Here is a 22,392-nt window from a genome sequence, read left to right as displayed (position 1 = left end):
GGGAGAGAATTTGAAGTCTAGAAGGTATCCCTGAGATATGATCTCTAGCGCCCAGGGATCCTGAACATCTCTTGCCCAAGCCTGGGCGAAGAGAGAGAGTCTGCCCCCCACTAGATCCGGTCCCGGATCGGGGGCCCTCGATTCATGCTGTCTTAGGGGCAGCAGCAGGTTTCCTGGCCTGCTTGCCCTTGTTCCAGGACTGGTTAGGTTTCCAGCCTTGTCTGTAACGAGCAACGGCTCCTTCCTGTTTTGGTGCAGTGGAAGTTGGTGCTGCTCCTGCTTTGAAATTCCGAAAGGGACGAAAATTAGACTGTCTAGCCTTAGCTTTGGCTTTGTCTTGAGACAGGGCGTGGCCCTTACCTCCTGTAATGTCAGCGATAATTTCTTTCAAACCGGGCCCAAATAAAGTTTGCCCTTTGAAAGGTATATTAAGTAATTTGGACTTAGAAGTTACATCAGCTGACCAGGATTTTAGCCACAGCGCCCTACGTGCCTGAATGGCGAATCCTGAGTTCTTAGCCGTAAGTTTGGTTAAATGTACTACGGCCTCCGAAATGAATGAATTAGCTAGTTTAAGGACTCTAAGCCTGTCCGTAATGTCGTCCAGCGTAGCTGAACTAAGGTTCTCTTCCAGAGACTCCATCCAAAATGCTGCCGCAGCCGTAATCGGCGCGATGCATGCAAGGGGTTGCAATATAAAACCTTGTTGAACAAACATTTTCTTAAGGTAACCCTCTAATTTTTTATCCATTGGATCTGAAAAAGCACAGCTATCCTCCACCGGGATAGTGGTACGCTTAGCTAAAGTAGAAACTGCTCCCTCCACCTTAGGGACCGTTTGCCATAAGTCCCGTGTGGTGGCGTCTATTGGAAACATCTTTCTAAATATTGGAGGGGGTGAGAACGGCACACCGGGTCTATCCCACTCCTTAGTAACAATTTCAGTTAGTCTCTTAGGTATAGGAAAAACGTCAGTACTCGCCGGTACCGCAAAGTATTTATCCAACCTACACAATTTCTCTGGTATTGCAACAGTGTTACAATCATTAAGAGCCGCTAAAACCTCCCCTAGTAATACACGGAGGTTCTCCAATTTAAATTTAAAATTTGAAATATCTGAATCCAATCTGTTTGGATCAGAACCGTCACCCACAGAATGAAGCTCTCCGTCCTCATGCTCTGCAAGCTGTGACGCAGTATCAGACATGGCTCTAGTATTATCAGCGCACTCTGTTCTCACCCCAGAGTGATCACGCTTGCCCCTTAGTTCTGGTAATTTAGCCAAAACTTCAGTCATAACAGTAGCCATATCTTGTAATGTTATCTGTAATGGCCGCCCAGATGTACTAGGCGTCACAATATCACGAACCTCCCGGGCGGGAGATGCAGGTACTGACACGTGAGGCGAGTTAGTCGGCATAACTCTCCCCTCGCTGTTTGGTGAAATTTGTTCAATTTGTACAGATTGGCTTTTATTTAAAGTAGCATCAATACAGTTAGTACATAAATTTCTATTGGGCTCCACCTTGGCATTGGAACAAATGACACAGGTATCTTCCTCTGAATCAGACATGTTTAACACACTAGCAAATAAACTTGCAACTTGGTTACAATCTTATTTAACAAAAACGTACTGTGCCTCAAAGAAGCACTAAACGATTAAATGACAGTTGAAATAATGAACTGAAAAACTGTTATAGCATCAATCCTTGAAAACAACACAACTTTTAGCAGAGGTTTGTTCCCATTAGTAAAGTAACAATAATTAAATTTGAAACGTAAAAATAACAGAGCAACGTTTTTAATCACAGTCAATATATAAGTCTCACAGCTCTGCTGAGAGAATCTACCTCCCTTCAAAGAAGTTTGAAGACCCCTGAGTTCTGTTAGAGATGAACCGGATCATGCAGGAAATACAAGAGTAACTGACTGGAAATTTTTGATGCGTAGCAAAGAGCGCCAAAAACGGCCCCTCCCCCTCACACACAGCAGTGAGAGAGAAACGAAACTGTCACAATTAAAACAAGCAACTGCCAAGTGGAAAAATAATGCCCAAACATTTATTCACTCAGTACCTCAGAAAATGCAAACGATTCTACATTCCAGCAAAAACGTTTAACATAATAAATACCAATTAAAAGGTCTAATGTATTTTTTACAGAGTAATTCCAGTGAAGTACCATCCCCAGAATACTGAAGTGTAGAGTATACATACATGTCATTATAACGGTATGGCAGGATTTTCTCATCAATTCCATTCAGAAAATAAAAACTGCTACATACCTCAATGCAGATTCATCTGCCCGCTGTCCCCTGATCTGAAGCTTTTACCTCCCTCAGATGGCCGAGAAACAGCAATATGATCTTAACTACTCCGGTTAAAATCATAGTAAAAACTCTGGTAGATTCTTCTTCAAACTCTGCCAGAGAGGCAATAACACGCTCCGGTGCTATTGTAAAATAACAAACTTTTGATTGAAGTTATAAAAACTAAGTATAATCACCATAGTCCTCTCACACATCCTATCTAGTCGTTGGGTGCAAGAGAATGACTGGGAGTGACGTAGAGGGGAGGAGCTATATGCAGCTCTGCTGGGTGAATCCTCTTGCATTTCCTGTTGGGGAGGAGTTATATCCCAGAAGTAATGATGACCCGTGGACTGATCACACATAACAGAAGAAAAGGGGAGGGGATGGAAGAAAAAATAATTTACATAGAAACTCATCTTTAATACTCAATTTGAACAGAATGATGCTATGGAATGTGGTGGATTCAGAATTTTTTTACTTTGCATAATCCAGTAGTCAAGGATAATTGCTATGGGTTGTCACAGAGGGAGAAAAGTTATTTTCACATTCAAAGTAGTGACACATAACCAGGTAAAAGTAGGATAGTGACATAGCATTCGGGTAACAGTAAGGAATACTTCCTAACACCTTTTAATGAAGTCTTCATGGAATGACTCCAGTATATGTACGCCTCTTATTCTTGCTGACTTCAATTCAAATATGACCAAGCTATGGTCTATTTTAGCATCAAAAGGATAAAGAATAAACATTTTACCTCTATACAAAGAACAGGAGGATCATCATCAGAGTTGAGGAGATAAGGGAAAAAAATTCTAGGTTGACCAAGTTACATAAAAAATGAGGAAAGTTATTACCTGTGTTCTCCCCAGGACTTTTTTAGCAGGTGCACCACCCGGCTGATTTTACTGACCACTCAGCTAAAATTTTAGCCAACATTAAGCTAAACTTAGTCTGTATTAAAAATGTTTAATTTGTATTGCACAGATTAAAAAGTATGCAACTTATTTGTGCTAAATTTAGATAGCTGAAAATGATATATTAGAAAATATTACTCTGCCCCCACCCGGGCTACTTCATAATGCCAAGAAGCTGGCACAACCGCCTGCGGAGAACACTGCCTCTCATACTCCTTTAAAAACAAATGATTCAGGCAATAGTGGGATCAGTAAATAATCTATAAAAAGACTCAAGTCTTTGAGGGGGAAAAAGAAAAAGAAAAAAAAACTTGCAACGCATTTGCTTCCAAAAGCTGTTTTTGAAAATGCAGATGAACTATGCTCCTTAAAAAAAACTTAATGCAAGTACGAAAGAAAGAGCAAGTGCCTTGCAATGCTGCTTAATTGTAGTATCATGATATTGAACCGAAAGTAAACCACAGTTATAGAAGAATATTTTACATTAAAATGTTTTGGCCACCATTTCATATGCAACCCTTAGCTGTCTTCCACTAAAAAAGAGCAGAGATCTGAATTTAAAAAAGAACTTATGGGCAAGAATAATACACAAGGAAGATCATGTATACAAAACCGTCCAAACGTAGCAATAAGTTTAAAATGTAAAATGACTTAAAAAGGCAAAAAGTCCTATTATCAAAAGGAATGTTTTCTATAGAAAAAGAGCAATTAGAGAAAAGAGACCAAGCAAATGCAGAATGTGTTCTTACAGAAACAGTAATCCCAGATGCAATTTTCCACTTGTAATAACATACTGTAACAGTATACTGGGGCTATACATGTCTTTAAAGGGATATGAAACACAAACATTTTCTTTTGTGATTCAGACGATACTATTTTAAAAAAGGTTCCAATTTACTTCTATTATCAAATTTGCTTTGTTCCCATGATATTCTGTGTTGAAGAGATACCTAGGTAGGAATCTGGAGCACTACATGACAGGAAATAGTGCAGCCATTTAGTGCTCTTGCAAATGGATAACATTCTAGAAAAAAATGCTGCCATATAGTGCTCCAGAAATGGGCCGGCTCCTAAGCATAAGTCCCTGTTTTTAAACATAAGGTGCAAAAAGAACAAAGAAAAATTGATAATAGAAGTAAATTAGAAAGTTGTTTAAAAAGACATGCTTTATCTGAATCATGAAAGTAAAAGATTGGGTTTCATATCCCTTTAATACTGCAGATAGAAAAAGATCTAGCCCTAAAAATGTTGTTAAACTTTACCTACATAACAAACTGTACCCCTAGTGTCAATAAAATATATGGTCATGCCTAAAAACAGAAGAAAAAAACAAACAAATCCAAAACATAATTCTAGAAAAGCTAGAATAATATTCTATTATGTTCTGTACTGCCAAATGAAGTGCTGATTGAAGGGGTCTATGAACACTGTAAACATTGGACAGAATTTCTCAGATGCATCAAAACCAAATGCAATGTTGCGGAAGCACAAAAATGCTGCTTGTGCACAAACATAGAATTCAAGCAACAGAGGTTTTACTGGAGGAGAAATGCAAAACTTTCTAAGCAAAAACATGTAAAACAGAAAACAAAACCTGAATATCAAATGTCATAGTAGGAGAAAAGCAGCACCATCCACACATGGGATACGATTCAGCAATGTCTAAAAAGATGGATCCCTAAACATGCTACTGTCCTAGTTTTTCAAGTAAGAGGACCAACAGGGTAGCCAGAAATGGATGGGACCTGGAAGAGCAATGCCCATATTCCTCTAGGACTGTGGTGCTCAACCTTGGCTGTCCAAAGGTTTTGGAACTACATTTTTTATAATGCTCAGCCAGCTTAAAGTATCTTAACATCCTGGGGAATGCTGGCTGAGCATTATGGGAAATGTAGTTCCAAAACCTATTGAGAGCCAAGGTTGAGCACCCCTGCACTAGGGAATCACCTCAGAGGATACTCATCTGGGAGTCTGCATAAGACAAGACCAAACATGAGGCTGCAGGCAACCCTGTCATAGATTAGAGAAGGCTGGATGTTTTGCAGTAGCAATCATGCTGAACAAAAAATGGTGTCTAACTGTATTCAAAATTGAAGAAAGACTTCCAAAACGTCAAATGATCCTTCTCCACGTATCTTTAGGATAAAGTGTTGGCATTTTGAAAGCACTCTACCTTCTCTATGAAAAGGTTTTAAAGGACCACATGAAAAGTTAACACTTATGCAACCACCATATGAAAAATGTAACAAAATTATAATTATCCATAACAAGGGAGTAAAAATATAAAAATGTTTTCAGACAGAAGAGTTACATTAAATGCTTCAACTGTTATACAAGCAGTGGCTATCTTACCATACAAGCTTCCATTAAGGCAGTATGCATTTCATCTGTCTTATGCTCTTGGTCAGCTCCTGCCTCTAAGAGGAATCTCACCATCTCCAAATGCCCTACAATAAATAAAATATAATATATATAAAACATTGAAACATGAAAACAGTTATAAACCAAAAATAAATTGCTTGCATAAATATTTAATCTCCACACATTAGTTGACAACCATTAATAAAAGCCCTTAAACAACATCTGGATTATATTATGTACTGCTTTACACACAGTGAGTAGGTAGGACATTGTGGGACATGAATTTTTAAACACCATAAAAAAAATTAAACTGGATTGAGATCAGAGCTTTGACTGGGGTTCTGCAGGACATTCAACTTTTTGTTCCTGAGCTACTCCAAAATTCCTTTGGCTTCGTGCTCAGGATAATTACAGTTCTAAAATGTGAATTTGTTCACAAGCTTCAATGAATAGGGGACCGGAAAAGTTTCTCAAGAAGTATTTCCCAACATTCTGGTTAATTCATATTTCCTTCAGTTACCAATATGTGGTATCTGGGTGAATAAGAAGCATCCCCAAAGCACAATGCTGCCACAACAATATTTTCCTGTAGGTATGTGTTTTAGGTTGTGAGGGTTGTTTTTTTTTCTATTATTTTGTATTCACCTGTTTTTATACTTAAAACAATCAGCCACCCTGTCTTAAATAATGTCTAAGTTTCACTTGACCAAACTTTATTACACAGAGACCTAGTGCCTCAAGGCAAAAGATGTCAGCACAGGGTGACTGAAAAGAATGTCAATTGGAGTTGAATACACTAGGATATCTTAAGATGTGTTTTTATAAATTTTATGTTAGAGGGTGACCAAAGATGGTTTGTTATCAAAATAATGCTTATGATGTCACAACGGGATTGCTTATAAAGGATTTGTGTACTGTATTTACATAACTAAAATTATAAAATGATTCAATAACTTCAGCAAGGGCTGCAGGTTTTTTTTCCTGCAGTTAGGACTAGGGATGTGTATTCATGTTTGCTAACAAATAGGGAAGATGGAGTCCAACAGCGGTATTAGTCTCTTTTTTCGGACCCGGAATTCTTCTTGTGAAAGTACAACACACTAAGATCCGTGCAAATCCAGATCTTAGTGTGTCGCCCTTTCAAAAGAAGAAATTTGGCACCAAAGAGTGGAATGCTTGTGGCAGCCTCCATCTTCCCTATTCGTTAGCTGCTGAATGACCAGAAAGCCCATCTCTAGTAAGAACAGCTAAGCCTCCTCCAAGTGAGCGCATGGATTTTTCTGATAATCTTTCTACTGTTAATTTTTCTGGTTACTGATTCTTGAACAGATTCGTCAAGGTAAGAAAGTTTTTTCCCATATTCATAGCTTTGTCTTCTGTATTTTTATGATAATCGGCAATTAATTCTGCTACACTCAGATATGCAATAAGACTAGATGCAGCTTACTGGTAAGGCTCAGGGTCTACAATTCTGCTGCTACTTGTTCAATACCAATGTCAGCTCAGAAGTGTGACAGTTTATGCGATTAAGTGCTTTAGAGGGTCTCCTCATCCTCTATTATTGCCTCTGAGAAACAGGCCAAGCCAGGACCATACTTAGTATTTTTAAAGATGTTCTCTTTATTGGCTTCTGTTGCAAAGCTTTTGGGATTTTCCACTTTAGCCATATAAGTTACTATTGCCTTTATTACTTTATTTAAGGGACCCTATAGTTAAAAATGTGGCTTCTTTCCTTAGAAAGGACCATGTTTTTTTCTACAAGTTGGTTCTCTGTTTTTAACTAACATCTTTTACATAGCTGAAGTTACTGCAGTTTATTCACTTTGTTATGAATATCATTTAATTTCAGAAGTTTCTGTTGAAGATTTTCAAAATCTTTTGAATCTACTAAAACACAGTAAATTCCTTATTTGACAATGTAATTTGACTGATTATTTTAATGCTAAGTTATTACCTTTGCAGTCCACCCAGAAGTGCTCTGTAGCTACTTTCATGGTCAGCAGACATGGTTTTTTTTGGGTAGACTTTGTTTCTATTTTTATTTGGGCAAGGATTTATTTTCCTCCATTTTCACATGTTTTCCCTTTAGTTGTATTATTAACAATAGTTTGCTGTTCTTCGAAGGCATGGTAGGAGAATCAATTTTCATAAAATTCTCTCTCCTCAGTTATGATTTTTATTTCTAAGTATTTGTATACTGTCTCTTACAGATCAATGTAGATCTAAGTTCAAACAGCTTGTTCTTTATTCCAATATTTGTTCTATGTATAGAAGATTCGGGTGAATTTTTTTCACCATCTGATGTCTTTTTGCATGTTCTATATCAGCTTTATAAATTTGGCTTACTATTTTCTTAGTGGGAGATCATAATCTTTGTTCTAGTGATTTATTTTCCACTCCAGTTTTCAAGAGGTATATTTTTTTATTTTTTATTTTTATTTATCTTTTTGGCCAATATTTTCTACTAACGACAATCTCTTGAGTTGGGGTGCAGTCTGGAAATTAAGAGTGGATTTCCTCAGAAAGTGAGGTTATCAGGGTTTTTTTTTTTATCTTCATACAATCTTCTTTCTTCTCATGCTTGTTTTTTTCTCAAAAGGAAGCGACTTAAATTTGACTTGAACCGAGTACTATACTCTTCTGCATTTAACATCCTAGGAATGAATTTTGAGAGGCAGTTTGAGTAACAGTTTTAAGAGTATTTCTTAGAATTTTTAGGAATCTTTCAATTTGACAAAATAATCTGCAAGTTTCTAATAAAGTCTGACATTCAGATCTCTGTTCTAAATATATTCTAAGTAAGTCTTAAGAGATTTTCTCTTCTTACGAACCTTATTGGTTTTGAGAGTTTTTCAAACTCATCTTTTAAAGCAATGCATTTTTAAATAAAAATGTAATTTGTTTTCATTCTATAGAATATTTAAAAAAAGCATTTGTCCAAGTATGAGTCAGACTACTGCAGTTGTTACCAACTTCTTGGTTAAAGTTCTCATTAACATCACCGAAGACCAGCTGTACTCCCCCCTGAACAAGTCCCCCCCCCCCCCCCAGCAACCTCCACAGACGCCAACTCCTCTGTCCGCAACCTCCACCGATGGATAACCAACTGCGCAAACACCCTCGCCCCCCTCAAGAAACCGTCCAGCCGCCAACCCACCAACAAGGCCAGCTAGTTCACCCCAGCCCTCCAGGACTCAAAACACCACTGCAGACGACTAGAAAGAACCTGGAGATCTAGCAAGACCCCTTCTGACAAAGCGGCCTACAAAGAAGCCATCACCACCCACCACCACCACATCAAAACCACCAAGAAAACAGCAATCCAAGACAGAAAAAATACGCCAACAACGGCAAGGAGCTGTTCAGTCAAAGAATTCTCCAAATCCAACAGCGACACCAACAACATCCCGCCCTCCCAGGAACTCTGCGATAACCTCGCCACATACTCCCATCGCAAGATCGACATCTACGACAGCCTCACGCCCCAGACCTCACCCATCACCGCCAACCCACAACACACCCATAAACACTTCCGCCTACGTCCCACGGACCATCTGGAGCCCCCTCACCACAGAGGACAACCTAAGGATCATGAGATCTATCCACTCCAGAGCACCCTCGGACCCAAGCCCGCATCACATCTTCAACAAAGCGGGTGACACCATCGCCTCCCAACTCCGCCACACCATCAACTGCTCCATCGAGACCGGCACCTTCCTGGAAGATTGAAAGCACGCAGGAGGTGAACCCCCTGCTGAAGAAACTGCGGCAGACCCCAAGGACTTCCGTGCCATCTCTCTACTCCCCTTTCCGGCCAAAATCGAGAAGGCAATCAACACTCAACTCGTAGACCACATTGAAGCCAACCACACCGTGGACCCCTCCCAGTCCAGTTTCAGGAGCAACCACAGCACCGAGACCGCCCTCCTCACCGCCCCAGGCGACATCTGCACCCTATTTGACCGAGGCGAGACCGCTGCCCTCATCCTCCTGGACCTCTCAGCAGCATTCAACATTGTCTCCCACCTCACCCTCCGCACCCGCCTACAGGACGCCGGCATCCACGACAAAGCCCTGGAATGGATCATCTCCTTCCTCACCGGCAGAACCCAAAAAGTGAGATTACAGCCCTTCACCTCCAAGCCTACAGAGATCAGCTGCAGTGTACCCCAAGGCTCTTCACTGAGCCCTACCCTCTTCAACATCTACATGGCCCCCCTCGCCGTCATCATCCGGCGACATGACCTCAACATCTTCTACGTCAACACCCAGCTGATCCTCTCGCTCACCAGAGACCACCACTGCCAAGAAAAAACGTCCACGAAGGGATGACAGCAGTCGCCGCCTGGATGAGAGACAGCTGCCTCAAGCTGAACGCAGATAAGATTGAAGTCCTCCTCCTCGGACCCACCACATTCGCCTGGGATAACTCCTGGTGGTCCACAGCTCTTGAACACTCGCCTACCCCCACCGACCGCGCACAAAACCTAGGCGTCATCCTGGACTCATCGCTCTCCATGGACCTACAAGTCAACGCCGTCTCCTCTTCATGCTTTTACATACTCCACCTGCTGCGAAGGATCTTCAAGTGGATCCCAACCGAGACCAGGAAGACAGTCACCCACGCCCTCGTCAGCAGCCGACTGGACTACGGCAACGCACTCTACGCCGGCTCTACCACCAAGCTCCAAAACAGACTCCAACGCATCCAGAGCGCCTCGGCCATACTCATCCTCTACCTCCCTCGCCAATGCCACATCACCAAACACCTGCGAGACCTACACTGGCTACCCATCAACAAAAGAATAACGCTCAAGCTTCTCACCCACGCGTTCAAGGGCCTCCACATCGGTCACGAATACGTCAACCACTGCATCACCTTCTACACCCCCGCCAGACAGCTTTGATCGGCCAACCAAGCCCTCGCAGTCATCCCCCGCATTAGGAAGATCACAGTGGGAGGCAGATACTTCTCTCACCTGGCAGCCAAGACATGGAACATTCTCCCGCTGCACCTCAGACAAGCTACATCCCTAAGTTCAGAAAGGACCTCAAGACCTGGCTCTTCGACTGAACTGCAGCAACCCCAAGCGCCTTGAAACCCTTACGGGTGTATAGCTATATGGGAAGATTTAAAAAAAAAAAAAAAAAAAATAGAAATTTTACAGGTTTTTTTTTTTTTTTTTACTGAATAAGTTCCACTTCTGTTATGTTGACTGTACATCAGCAACTTGGTCTTCTTCATTCACTTTTTTTTGGGATAGTTTTTGACAGGAATGTCCTACAGTCTTAGTGGCTGCTAAATATGTGCCTGCTTTAAGTTTTGTCCCACCAATTTACTTGTGGATTCCCAACTTGGGTATTAGATCCCAGGAGTAATAGCTCGTGGACTTTCACCACCTTAAGAAAATGTTTTTGCTTACCTGATAAAATTAATTTCTTTCATGGTGATGAGAGGCCACAATACCCGCCCTTAAAAAAATTTTTAATTGGCGCCAGTTTTAGAAAGTACCTCATTTATCCATTTTTTTTTCTTTTCTTATCTATTTTTCTCAGCTATAGGACTGGGATACCATAGAGGTGAGAGGGATTAAAAGCTTAGTATCTTTGTCTCCTTCTAGAGGCCTGGAGTTAAATCCCAGGAGTAATGGCTCATTGACTCTCAACACCATGAACAAAAATGATCATGTATGCATACAATTTGATTTTAACACACATAGCACTTGAGATAGATATGTAAAAAGAAAACGTATTCTAAAAACGAAAACTATGATTTAAATAGATTTAAATCTGTCTCACTGACTAGTAATTTAAATCATGATTTAAATCAATTTGATTTAAATTAAATCCAATCTGGTGTATTCATTTTTTAATGCAATCAGTAAGTCTCATCTTTATATCTATATAGAGACCATGAATAAGACTTGATAAACAGCAACCAGGAAATTGAATCTATTTTCAAAAGTTTGTAAACAATTTCCTGTCAAATGGAACAAAAGCTATTTGTTGTACCTGATCAGTCATGATGTCCATTATATTGTGCAAGGTTAAAACTCTATAGGAGGAGATAGCAAACATAAGTTGCTAAACACCTCTGGGAAGGGAAGACAACAAATACAATGTTAACAGGAAGTCATCTGATTTGTTTAATGTGCAAAAGAAAGCATTTGTACTTGGTCCCTAACTATAGAGTCTAGACAAACTGTGTCGGAGAGGAGCTTATTGTATGAAACAGAGGATATTTTCTCTAATTTCTGGTGGCTACAGCTAAGAAATATCAGATATTTTACTATACATATTAATATATGTTAAACAAAATTAGAATCTCCCCCAAACCACCCCCTTAAAGCTAATTTACATTAAAGTCAAAATGAAACTTTAATGATTTAGATCAGGGATGGGCAATTATCAGCCCTCTAGATGTTAGACTACATCTCCCATAATGCTCTTTCAGCCATAATGCTGGCAAAGCATCATGGGAGATGTAGTCCATAACATATGCAAGGCCGATAGTTGCCCACCTCTGATTTAGATGAAGCAGGCAAATTGAAACAACTTTCCATTTTATTTCTATTATCAAATATGCTTCAGTCCTCTTCGAACTTTGATGAAGTGTAGGGTCATAGGAAAACATGGCTATAAACACTGGTGCCATAGAGTGCTAAAGACATATCAATGCTCCACAGCTTCTATCAGTCTACCTAGTTTTACTATTCAGAGGATTCCAAGAGAACAAAGGAAATGTGATAACCAAAGTAAATTGGAAACTTTTTTTATAATTGCATGTTGCAGCACCAGGTTAGTCACATGGGACACTGGGTATAATATATAAGACTATAAATCAAGACATAGAAACTCACGAGAAATCATTCAAAAGACAGCTAGTGAATGGTATTCAAATATTTCTAAGTCAGAAAATAAAAATAAAAGTAAAGCTCTGAGAATTTTAAGACAATGTATAACATCCCAATTTAAAAAAAAAAAAAAGTAGTAAAATTAAAAAGAGAAATAAAACACTAAATATATTTTATAAGAATAGTGTTGAGGTTATCTTCTTCTCCTCTCTCTAGTCATGCGTGTCACCATGTTGAAATCTAGTTTTCAATACATTCCAGTGCTGACGTGTGTGCATATGTGCAAAACCTCTTCAGATGCCTGCAGTGAAACCTACATTAACAAAGCAATGGCAGCACTCATTATTAGAGGGAGGTGCAAGAAATGCATTTAGTGTTTAAGGTCCCTTTAAATATGAGGCACTGATAGTATAGAGAGTTTAAAGGGACAGTCTACAATATCATTTGTATTGGTTTTAAAAGATAGATAATCCCTTTATTACCCATTTCACAGTTTTGTACAACCAACAGTTATATTAATATACTTTTTACATGTGCGATTACCTTGTATCTAAGCATCTTCTGACAGCCCCCTGATCACAGGACTTTGTATTTATTATCTATTGACTTGCATTTAGTATTGTGTAGTGCGAACTCTTAAATAACTCATCGGGCGTGAACACAATGTTATCTATATGGACCACATGAACTAGCAGTCTCCTGTTGTGAAAAGCTAATACAAAAGCATGTGATTAAGAGGCTGTCAATAGAGCCTTTGAAACAGGCAGAAATTTATAGGTTTACATGTTATAAAGTATATTAATCTAACAATGTTGGTTGTGCAAAACACGGGGAATAGGTAGTAAAGGCGGTATCTATCTTTTTAAACAATACCAATTTTTGTGTAGACTGTCCCTTTAAATTAGGCTATTTAATATGTTGGCTCAAGAATTACTCATACCTTTATAACAAGCCAGAGTTAGTGCACTCTCCTTAAATTCATTGGAATGCGTATTGATTCCTGCTCCATTCTCCAGAAGGACTCTGGCCACCTCTACATGCCCAGCACTTCCAGCCTCCATAAGAGGAGTGTGGCCATTTTCATTGTGGTCCTCTATACTAGCACCTGATTCCAGCAGCACCTTTACAACATCCACATAGCCACCAGCACAAGCATATGTAAGTGCTGTATTTCCTGTGAAAAAAAAATATATGTTTACTCTCTTATTAACACAGTTGCATCAGCATAGAGTAAAACCACCCAAAGCTCCACATAAATAAAATGCCCTTAGTTTAAAAGGTCATTAGTAAGACAGGACATAGGTGTCTCTACACTAAAGAAAGCACCAGCATTGCAATCTATTGTATTTCTCAAATTACAGCTTTGAAAGTAGTCCAAATATATGTATTTCTAACAAAAGGCAAATATAATGGAAACAAAAAGAAAAAATTAATGTGAAAATAAAAATAACACAATAAGAAATGTTTCCTCCTAGGTGGCTGTGATTAGTTTTTACCATACAGATTTAGACTTTTTTTTTTTTATTATTTGTCATGTTCTGATGAATGTTCTACAGATGACAAAGCTTTTAATTCTTTTGCATGTCTTCTGGCTGGAGTTACCAATATAAGCAGAAAAGGAGCGCATCAAATCTGCCAATTATAATGTGTACATTTAAACTAATGCTCTGGGTAGACAAATGCATATAGTAAGCACTTCATTTCCTTGAAAACAGGGCTTAAATCATCGCCAAGTCCATTTTGCCATTGTGACATAAAAGCTGGACCTGGTTCTCAGAAATGTCAGTCGAATACAAAGCTAATTTGCCTACCACCTGCAGCCTCCCTTTAGGCTATAAAAGGTGGTTAGAGTGTGACCACATCTACTTTAACAAGGTATTAGAAAAAAAAAAAAGTTAGGATCCCAAATGTTTTTCAGGGTTCTCCCCAGGACTAATTTAATGGGTGCACCACGCAGCTGATTTTACAGATCACCCGACTAAATTGTAAGACAATATAGAGCTAAAATGTTTTTTCCCAAATTATGATTTATATCAAATTATGCAATTAATTTGTGCTTTGGATACCTTAACATTTCTAAGTAAAAGAAAATGCTATAATATTGCAACGTATATGCCACCACAAAGCTACTTCAAACTACCACAAGGTTGGCAAAATTTTCAGAACAGTTTCTTGTATTTATATATACGCAACAATGCAAAAGGTTTGTAGACAGAATTAAGTCTAAACACTAGTTCTTGTAATTTGTCAAGCTGTGCTTTTGGTTGACAAGGGAACTATAACTTCCAGCAATATGAGAAATGGATAACTACTTATGTTACTGGCCCTAGGTTAGGACATGTCATCAGAAGCGGCTTGTAGAGCAGAGGAGTCACTGACCAGAAATAGCATTTCAGACATCTCTAGTGCAATGGGCAAAGCCTCAGTTTTGTTTGTTTTTTGTTGTTTTTTTTGGTTTAACTTATACATTAACACCAATGAAACAGTGTACCATTTGACATACTGCCACAAATTAAACCATTTATTTGGCATGTTGCCTGTGATTTATAACATATTTCACACACTGCCAGTGATTTAAACCTCATATCTCACACAAGGACATTTTAAATGCTGCATGTGGTGGTTTAGAATTCATTACTGTTCCATTAACCGTTTTAGGCCTATTATTTTATAAGTTGTAGCTTATCAGATAAAATTCTTATACATCAGAACTTCTTGACTGTGTTATGCTTGCCTGGCTTAGCATTTAAGCTATAGTAACAAAAACATGCATCTGAAAGATTATCTTGTATGTTCTGAACAGGTTCTAGAACAGGCTGTGAGACCTGTGGGAACGTAGCTGCATTGCATCATATTCCTGTCTGACACATTTCTGCAATAGTGAGGCACAACAGAAAAACATAATTTATGCTTACCTGATAAATTCCTTTCTTCTGTTGTGTGATCAGTCCACGGGTCATCATTACTCTGGGATATAACTCCTCCCCAACAGGAAATGCAAGAGGATTCACCCAGCAGAGCTGCATATAGCTCCTCCCCTCTACGTCACTCCCAGTCATTCGACCAAGAATCAACGAGAAAGGAGAAACCAAGGGTGAAGTGGTGACTGGAGTATAATTTAAAAGATATTTACCTGCCTTAAAAAACAGGGCGGGCCGTGGACTGATCACACAACAGAAGAAAGGAATTTATCAGGTAAGCATAAATTATGTTTTCTTCTGTTATGTGTGATCAGTCCACGGGTCATCATTACTTCTGGGATACCAATACCAAAGCAAAAGTACACGGATGACGGGAGGGATAGGCAGGCTCATTATACAGAAGGAACCACTGCCTGAAGAACCTTTCTCCCAAAAATAGCCTCCGAAGAAGCAAAAGTGTCAAATTTGTAAAATTTGGAAAAAGTATGAAGCGAAGACCAAGTTGCAGCCTTGCAAATCTGTTCAACAGAGGCCTCATTCTTAAAGGCCCAAGTAGAAGCCACAGCTCTAGTAGAATGAGCTGTAATTCTTTCAGGAGGCTGCTGTCCAGCAGTCTCATAGGCTAAACGAATTATGCTACGAAGCCAGAAGGAGAGAGAGGTAGCCGAAGCCTTATGACCTCTCCTCTGACCAGAGTACACGACAAACAGGGAAGACGTTTGTCGAAAATCCTTAGTTGCCTGCAAGTAGAACTTGAGGGCACGAACTACATCCAGATTGTGTAGAAGACGTTCCTTCTTTGAAGAAGGATTCGGGCACAGGGAAGGCACCACGATCTCTTGATTGATGTTCCTGTTAGTGACTACCTTAGGTAAGAACCCAGGTTTTGTACGCAGAACTACCTTATCTGAATGAAAAATCAAATAAGGAGAATCACAATGTAAAGCTGATAACTCAGAGACTCTCCGAGCCGAAGAAATAGCCATTAAAAATAACACTTTCCAAGATAACAACTTTATATCAATGGAATGAAGGGGTTCAAACGGAACTCCTTGTAGAACGTTAAGAACAAGGTTTAAACTCCATGGCGGAGCAACAGTTTTAAACACAGGCTTGATCCTAGCTAAAGCCTGACAAAAGGCCTGGACGTCTGGATTTTCTGACAGACGCCTGTGTAACAAGATGGACAGAGCTGAGATCTGTCCCTTTAATGAGCTAGCCGATAAACCCTTTTCTAAACCTTCTTGTAGAAAGGACAATATCCTAGGAATCCTAACCTTACTCCAGGAGTAACCTTTGGATTCGCACCAGTATAGGTATTTACGCCATATCTTGTGGTAAATCCTTCTGGTAACAGGCTTCCTAGCCTGTATCAGGGTATCAATAACCGACTCAGAAAAACCACGTTTTGATAAAATCAAGCGTTCAATTTCCAAGCAGTCAGCTTCAGAGAAGTTAGATTTTGATGTTTGAATGGACCCTGTATCAGAAGGTCCTGTCTTAGAGGTAGAGACCAAGGCGGACAGGATGACATGTCCACTAGATCTGCATACCAAGTCCTGCGTGGCCATGCAGGCGCTATTAGAATCACTGATGCTCTCTCCTGTTTGATTTTGGCAATCAATCGAGGAAGCAGCGGGAAGGGTGGAAACACATAAGCCATCCCGAAGTTCCAAGGTGCTGTCAAAGCATCTATCAGAACCGCTCCCGGATCCCTGGATCTGGACCCGTAGCGAGGAAGTTTGGCGTTCTGGCGAGACGCCATGAGATCTATCTCTGGTTTGCCCCAACGTCGAAGTACTTGGGCAAAGACCTCCGGATGAAGTTCCCACTCCCCCGGATGAAAAGTCTGACGACTTAAGAAATCCGCCTCCCAGTTCTCCACTCCCGGGATGTGGATTGCTGACAGGTGGCAAGAGTGAGACTCTGCCCAGCGAATTATGTTTGATACTTCCATCATTGCTAGGGAGCTTCTTGTCCCTCCTTGATGGTTGATGTAAGCTACAGTCGTGATGTTGTCCGACTGAAACCTGATGAACCCCCGAGTTTTTAACTGGGGCCAAGCCAGAAGGGCATTGAGAACTGCTCTCAATTCCAGAATGTTTATTGGCAGGAGACTTTCCTCCTGATTCCATTGTCCCTGAGCCTTCAGAGAATTCCAGACAGCGCCCCAACCTAGTAGGCTGGCGTCTGTTGTTACAATTGTCCAGTCCGGCCTGCTGAATGGCATCCCCCTGGACAGATGTGGCCGAGAAAGCCACCATAGAAGAGAGTTTCTGGTCTCTTGATCCAGATTCAGAGTAGGGGACAAGTCTGAGTAATCCCCATTCCACTGACTCAGCATGCACAATTGCAGCGGTCTGAGATGTAGACGTGCAAAGGGTACTATGTCCATTGCTGCTACCATTAAGCCGATCACCTCCATGCATTGAGCTACTGACGGGAGTTGAATGGAATGAAGGACACGGCATGCATTTAGAAGCTTTGTTAATCTGTCTTCTGTCAGATAAATCTTCATTTCTACAGAATCTATAAGAGTCCCCAAGAATGGAACTCTTGTGAGAGGAAAGAGAGAACTTTTCTTTTCGTTCACTTTCCATCCATGCGACCTTAGAAATGCCAGAACTAACTCTGTATGAGACTTGGCAGTTTGAAAGCTTGAAGCTTGTATCAGAATGTCGTCTAGGTACGGAGCTACCGAAATTCCTCGCGGTCTTAGTACCGCCAGAAGGGCACCCAGAACCTTTGTGAAGATTCTTGGAGCCGTAGCCAATCCGAATGGAAGAGCTACAAACTGGTAATGCCTGTCTAAGAAGGCAAACCTTAGATACCGGTAATGATCTTTGTGAATCGGTATGTGAAGGTAAGCATCCTTTAAGTCCACTGTGGTCATGTACTGACCCTTTTGGATCATGGGTAAGATTGTCCGAATAGTTTCCATTTTGAACGATGGAACTCTTAGGAATTTGTTTAGGATCTTTAAATCCAAGATTGGCCTGAAAGTTCCCTCTTTTTTGGGAACCACAAACAGGTTTGAGTAAAACCCTTGTCCTTGTTCCGACCGCGGAACCGGATGGATCACTCCCATTAATAACAGATCTTGTACACAGCGTAGAAACGCTTCTTTCTTTATCTGGTTTGTTGACAACCTTGACAGATGAAATCTCCCTCTTGGGGGAGAGAATTTGAAGTCTAGAAGGTATCCCTGAGATATGATCTCTAGCGCCCAGGGATCCTGAACATCTCTTGCCCAAGCCTGGGCGAAGAGAGAGAGTCTGCCCCCCACTAGATCCGGTCCCGGATCGGGGGCCCTCGGTTCATGCTGTCTTTGGGGCAGCAGCAGGTTTCCTGGCCTGCTTGCCCTTGTTCCAGGACTGGTTAGGTTTCCAGCCTTGTCTGTAACGAGCAACAGCTCCTTCCTGTTTTGGTGCAGTGGAAGTTGGTGCTGCTCCTGCTTTGAAATTCCGAAAGGGACGAAAATTAGACTGTCTAGCCTTAGCTTTGGCTTTGTCTTGAGGCAGGGCGTGGCCCTTACCTCCTGTAATGTCAGCGATAATTTCTTTCAAACCGGGCCCAAATAAAGTTTGCCCCTTGAAAGGTATATTAAGTAATTTGGACTTAGAAGTTACATCAGCTGACCAGGATTTTAGCCACAGCGCCCTACGTGCCTGAATGGCGAATCCTGAGTTCTTAGCCGTAAGTTTGGTTAAATGTACTACGGCCTCCGAAATGAATGAATTAGCTAGTTTAAGGACTCTAAGCCTGTCCGTAATGTCGTCCAGCGTAGCTGAACTAAGGTTCTCTTCCAGAGACTCAATCCAAAATGCTGCCGCAGCCGTAATCGGCGCGATGCATGCAAGGGGTTGCAATATAAAACATTTTCTTAAGGTAACCCTCTAATTTTTTATCCATTGGATCTGAAAAAGCACAGCTATCCTCCACCGGGATAGTGGTACGCTTAGCTAAAGTAGAAACTGCTCCCTCCACCTTAGGGACCGTTTGCCATAAGTCCCGTGTGGTGGCGTCTATTGGAAACATCTTTCTAAATATTGGAGGGGGTGAGGACGGCACACCGGGTCTATCCCACTCCTTAGTAACAATTTCAGTTAGTCTCTTAGGTATAGGAAAAACGTCAGTACTCGCCGGTACCGCAAAGTATTTATCCAACCTACACAATTTCTCTGGTATTGCAACAGTGTTACAATCATTAAGAGCCGCTAAAACCTCCCCTAGTAATACACGGAGGTTCTCCAATTTAAATTTAAAATTTGAAATATCTGAATCCAATCTGTTTGGATCAGAACCGTCACCCACAGAATGAAGCTCTCCGTCCTCATGCTCTGCAAGCTGTGACGCAGTATCAGACATGGCCCTAGTATTATCAGCGCACTCTGTTCTCACCCCAGAGTGATCACGCTTGCCTCTTAGTTCTGGTAATTTAGCCAAAACTTCAGTCATAACAGTAGCCATATCTTGTAATGTTATCTGTAATGGCCGCCCAGATGTACTAGGCGCCACAATATCACGCACCTCCCGGGCGGGAGATGCAGGTACTGACACGTGAGGCGAGTTAGTCGGCATAACTCTCCCCTCGCTGTTTGGTGAAATTTGTTCAATTTGTACAGATTGGCTTTTATTTAAAGTAGCATCAATACAGTTAGTACATAAATTTCTATTGGGCTCCACCTTGGCATTGGAACAAATGACACAGGTATCTTCCTCTGAATCAGACATGTTTAACACACTAGCAATAAACTTGCAACTTGGTTACAATCTTATTTAACAAAAACGTACTGTGCCTCAAAGAAGCACTAAACGATTAAATGACAGTAGAAATAATGAACTGAAAAACAGTTATAGCATCAATCCTTAAAAACAACACAACTTTTAGCAAAGGTTTGTTCCCCTTAGTAAAGTAACAATAATTAAATTTGAAACATAAAAATTACAGAGCAACGTTTTTTAATCACAGTCAATATATAAGTCTCACAGCTCTGCTGAGAGAATCTACCTCCCTCCAAAGAAGTTTGAAGACCCCTGAGTTCTGTTAGAGATGAACCGGATCATGCAGGAAATACAAGAGTAACTGACTGGAAATTTTTGATGCGTAGCAAAGAGCGCCAAAAACGGCCCCTCCCCCTCACACACATGTCATAACGGTATGGCAGGATTTTCTCATCAATTCCATTCAGAAAATAAAAACTGCTACATACCTCAATGCAGATTCATCTGCCCGCTGTCCCCTGATCTGAAGCTTTTACCTCCCTCAGATGGCCGAGAAACAGCAATATGATCTTAACTACTCCGGTTAAAATCATAGTAAAAACTCTGGTAGATTCTTCTTCAAACTCTGCCAGAGAGGCAATAACACGCTCCGGTGCTATTGTAAAATAACAAACTTTTGATTGAAGTTATAAAAACTAAGTATAATCACCATAGTCCTCTCACACATCCTATCTAGTCGTTGGGTGCAAGAGAATGACTGGGAGTGACGTAGAGGGGAGGAGCTATATGCAGCTCTGCTGGGTGAATCCTCTTGCATTTCCTGTTGGGGAGGAGTTATATCCCAGAAGTAATGATGACCCGTGGACTGATCACACATAACAGAAGAAAACAATTACTTTTCATACACTTTTTGTATGTTATTCTGCAGGCAAAAACCTGATTAAGTAAACAGCTTGTCAATGAAAATGTAGTCAAAAGACCCCTATTAATATGGGACAACTTGGTTTTCTTCTGATGCATTGTTTTATCAAACTTAGTGCCTCGTCACAGTCTAGCAGAGGTGACATGTAAAACAAAAATGTATTTGCGGAAGTTTATTATTGTTTCTATTAAAGGAAAACAATGCTGCTATAACATGAATTGAGAGATGGGTTTTCAAAGTTGATAGCTAGGTGTCAACTTTCCAAAGCCTAAGGGTCCCCCCATAGCAGGTGCTAGGTGTATATCACTGCAAATTTATAACATTAATTGAACATAGCCAGTGACTAGTAGCTATGCACAAATGGTGCCCCAGATTGGCTCATCGGACATATTCATCTCTGGAACAGTAGTGCAGAGCCATTCCAGAGCAGACTTTATAAAGTTTTAGAAGCAAAAAATACTGCAATAAGAAAATGCTCTAATACATTAAGTCCCTTTGATATGGTCACTTTTATTTATGTTTTAGTCTAAATAAAAGACCAAGAAATTAACATTTTGTCTGACTAACAACCTTCTGGTGCTCTGTTTTTTTATTATTTACTTGAACACAGATAACCTTGTCTTCATTATTTCTTGCTGGTAAAAACATTTTTAAAAAAATGTGTCAACTCCTACACTAATACCAACATGTAACATTTACAACCTATGCACAGAATATTTATCTTTGCCACCTGTTTACTTATGAAAGAGGTGCAATGCTGGTGTGCCAAAGACATTAGCATTTAAAAAAAAAAAAAAAAAAAAAATTAATAAAAAAACCATGTGCATTAAAAAGCTCAAACCATAATTAACAGTAAGGACCTAGAGCTCAAAAAAACATTCAACATCCAACCAAATAAAAAGCAAATAATTTACAAACCATATACAGAAGGCTAATAAAGATTGAAAGAGGTTTCAAATCTGCAAAAATCAAAACTATTGGGTATCAAGAATATAAAACCTGTAAAAATTTACCCTACAAGACATTTCATAAAAAGTACACAGAAAATCAGCCTACCTGTAGATGATTGGGAGTTCACATCAGCATCATGGGCTAGCAGCAGTTTTACAATTTCAACGTGTCCTCCATTAGCAGCAGCCATCAAAGGCGTAATATCTCCTTTTATTCCTCTGTCTTCAACATTAGCATGCATAGCCAGAAGAACCTTTTGCGGAAAGTTGAAGTGACAGTATACACCAATTATCATATAACTGCATGTAATAGACACTTTAATAAAGAAGAATATGCACAGATAATGATCTAAAAATACAGTATAAAACCTTTTAAAAACTTACTTAGAAACTCCCCAGTTTAGCACTGTTGATGAGGTTAGGCTGGGATACCCA

General features: G+C 40.2%; 1 protein-coding gene across 4 annotated transcripts in view; it reads right to left on the bottom strand.

Moving 5' to 3' along the window:
* The window catches only part of ANKRD17 (ankyrin repeat domain 17), a 584,488-nt gene that overhangs the window by 445,265 nt on the left and 116,831 nt on the right, over positions 1–22,392 (bottom strand). For all 4 annotated transcript variants that reach the window (XM_053703322.1, XM_053703325.1, XM_053703327.1 and 1 more), the window contains exons 5-7: positions 22,064–22,211; positions 13,380–13,613; positions 5,577–5,671 (exon numbers count right to left, since the gene is read on the bottom strand). In XM_053703322.1, coding sequence (XP_053559297.1) covers positions 5,577–5,671; positions 13,380–13,613; positions 22,064–22,211 — 477 coding nt within the window. The remainder of the gene's footprint in view (positions 1–5,576; positions 5,672–13,379; positions 13,614–22,063; positions 22,212–22,392) is intronic.

This window comes from Bombina bombina, chromosome 2, assembly GCF_027579735.1.
Source record: "Bombina bombina isolate aBomBom1 chromosome 2, aBomBom1.pri, whole genome shotgun sequence".
NCBI lineage: Eukaryota > Metazoa > Chordata > Amphibia > Anura > Bombinatoridae > Bombina > Bombina bombina.
This window is presented reverse-complemented; position numbering and strand designations above follow the sequence as displayed.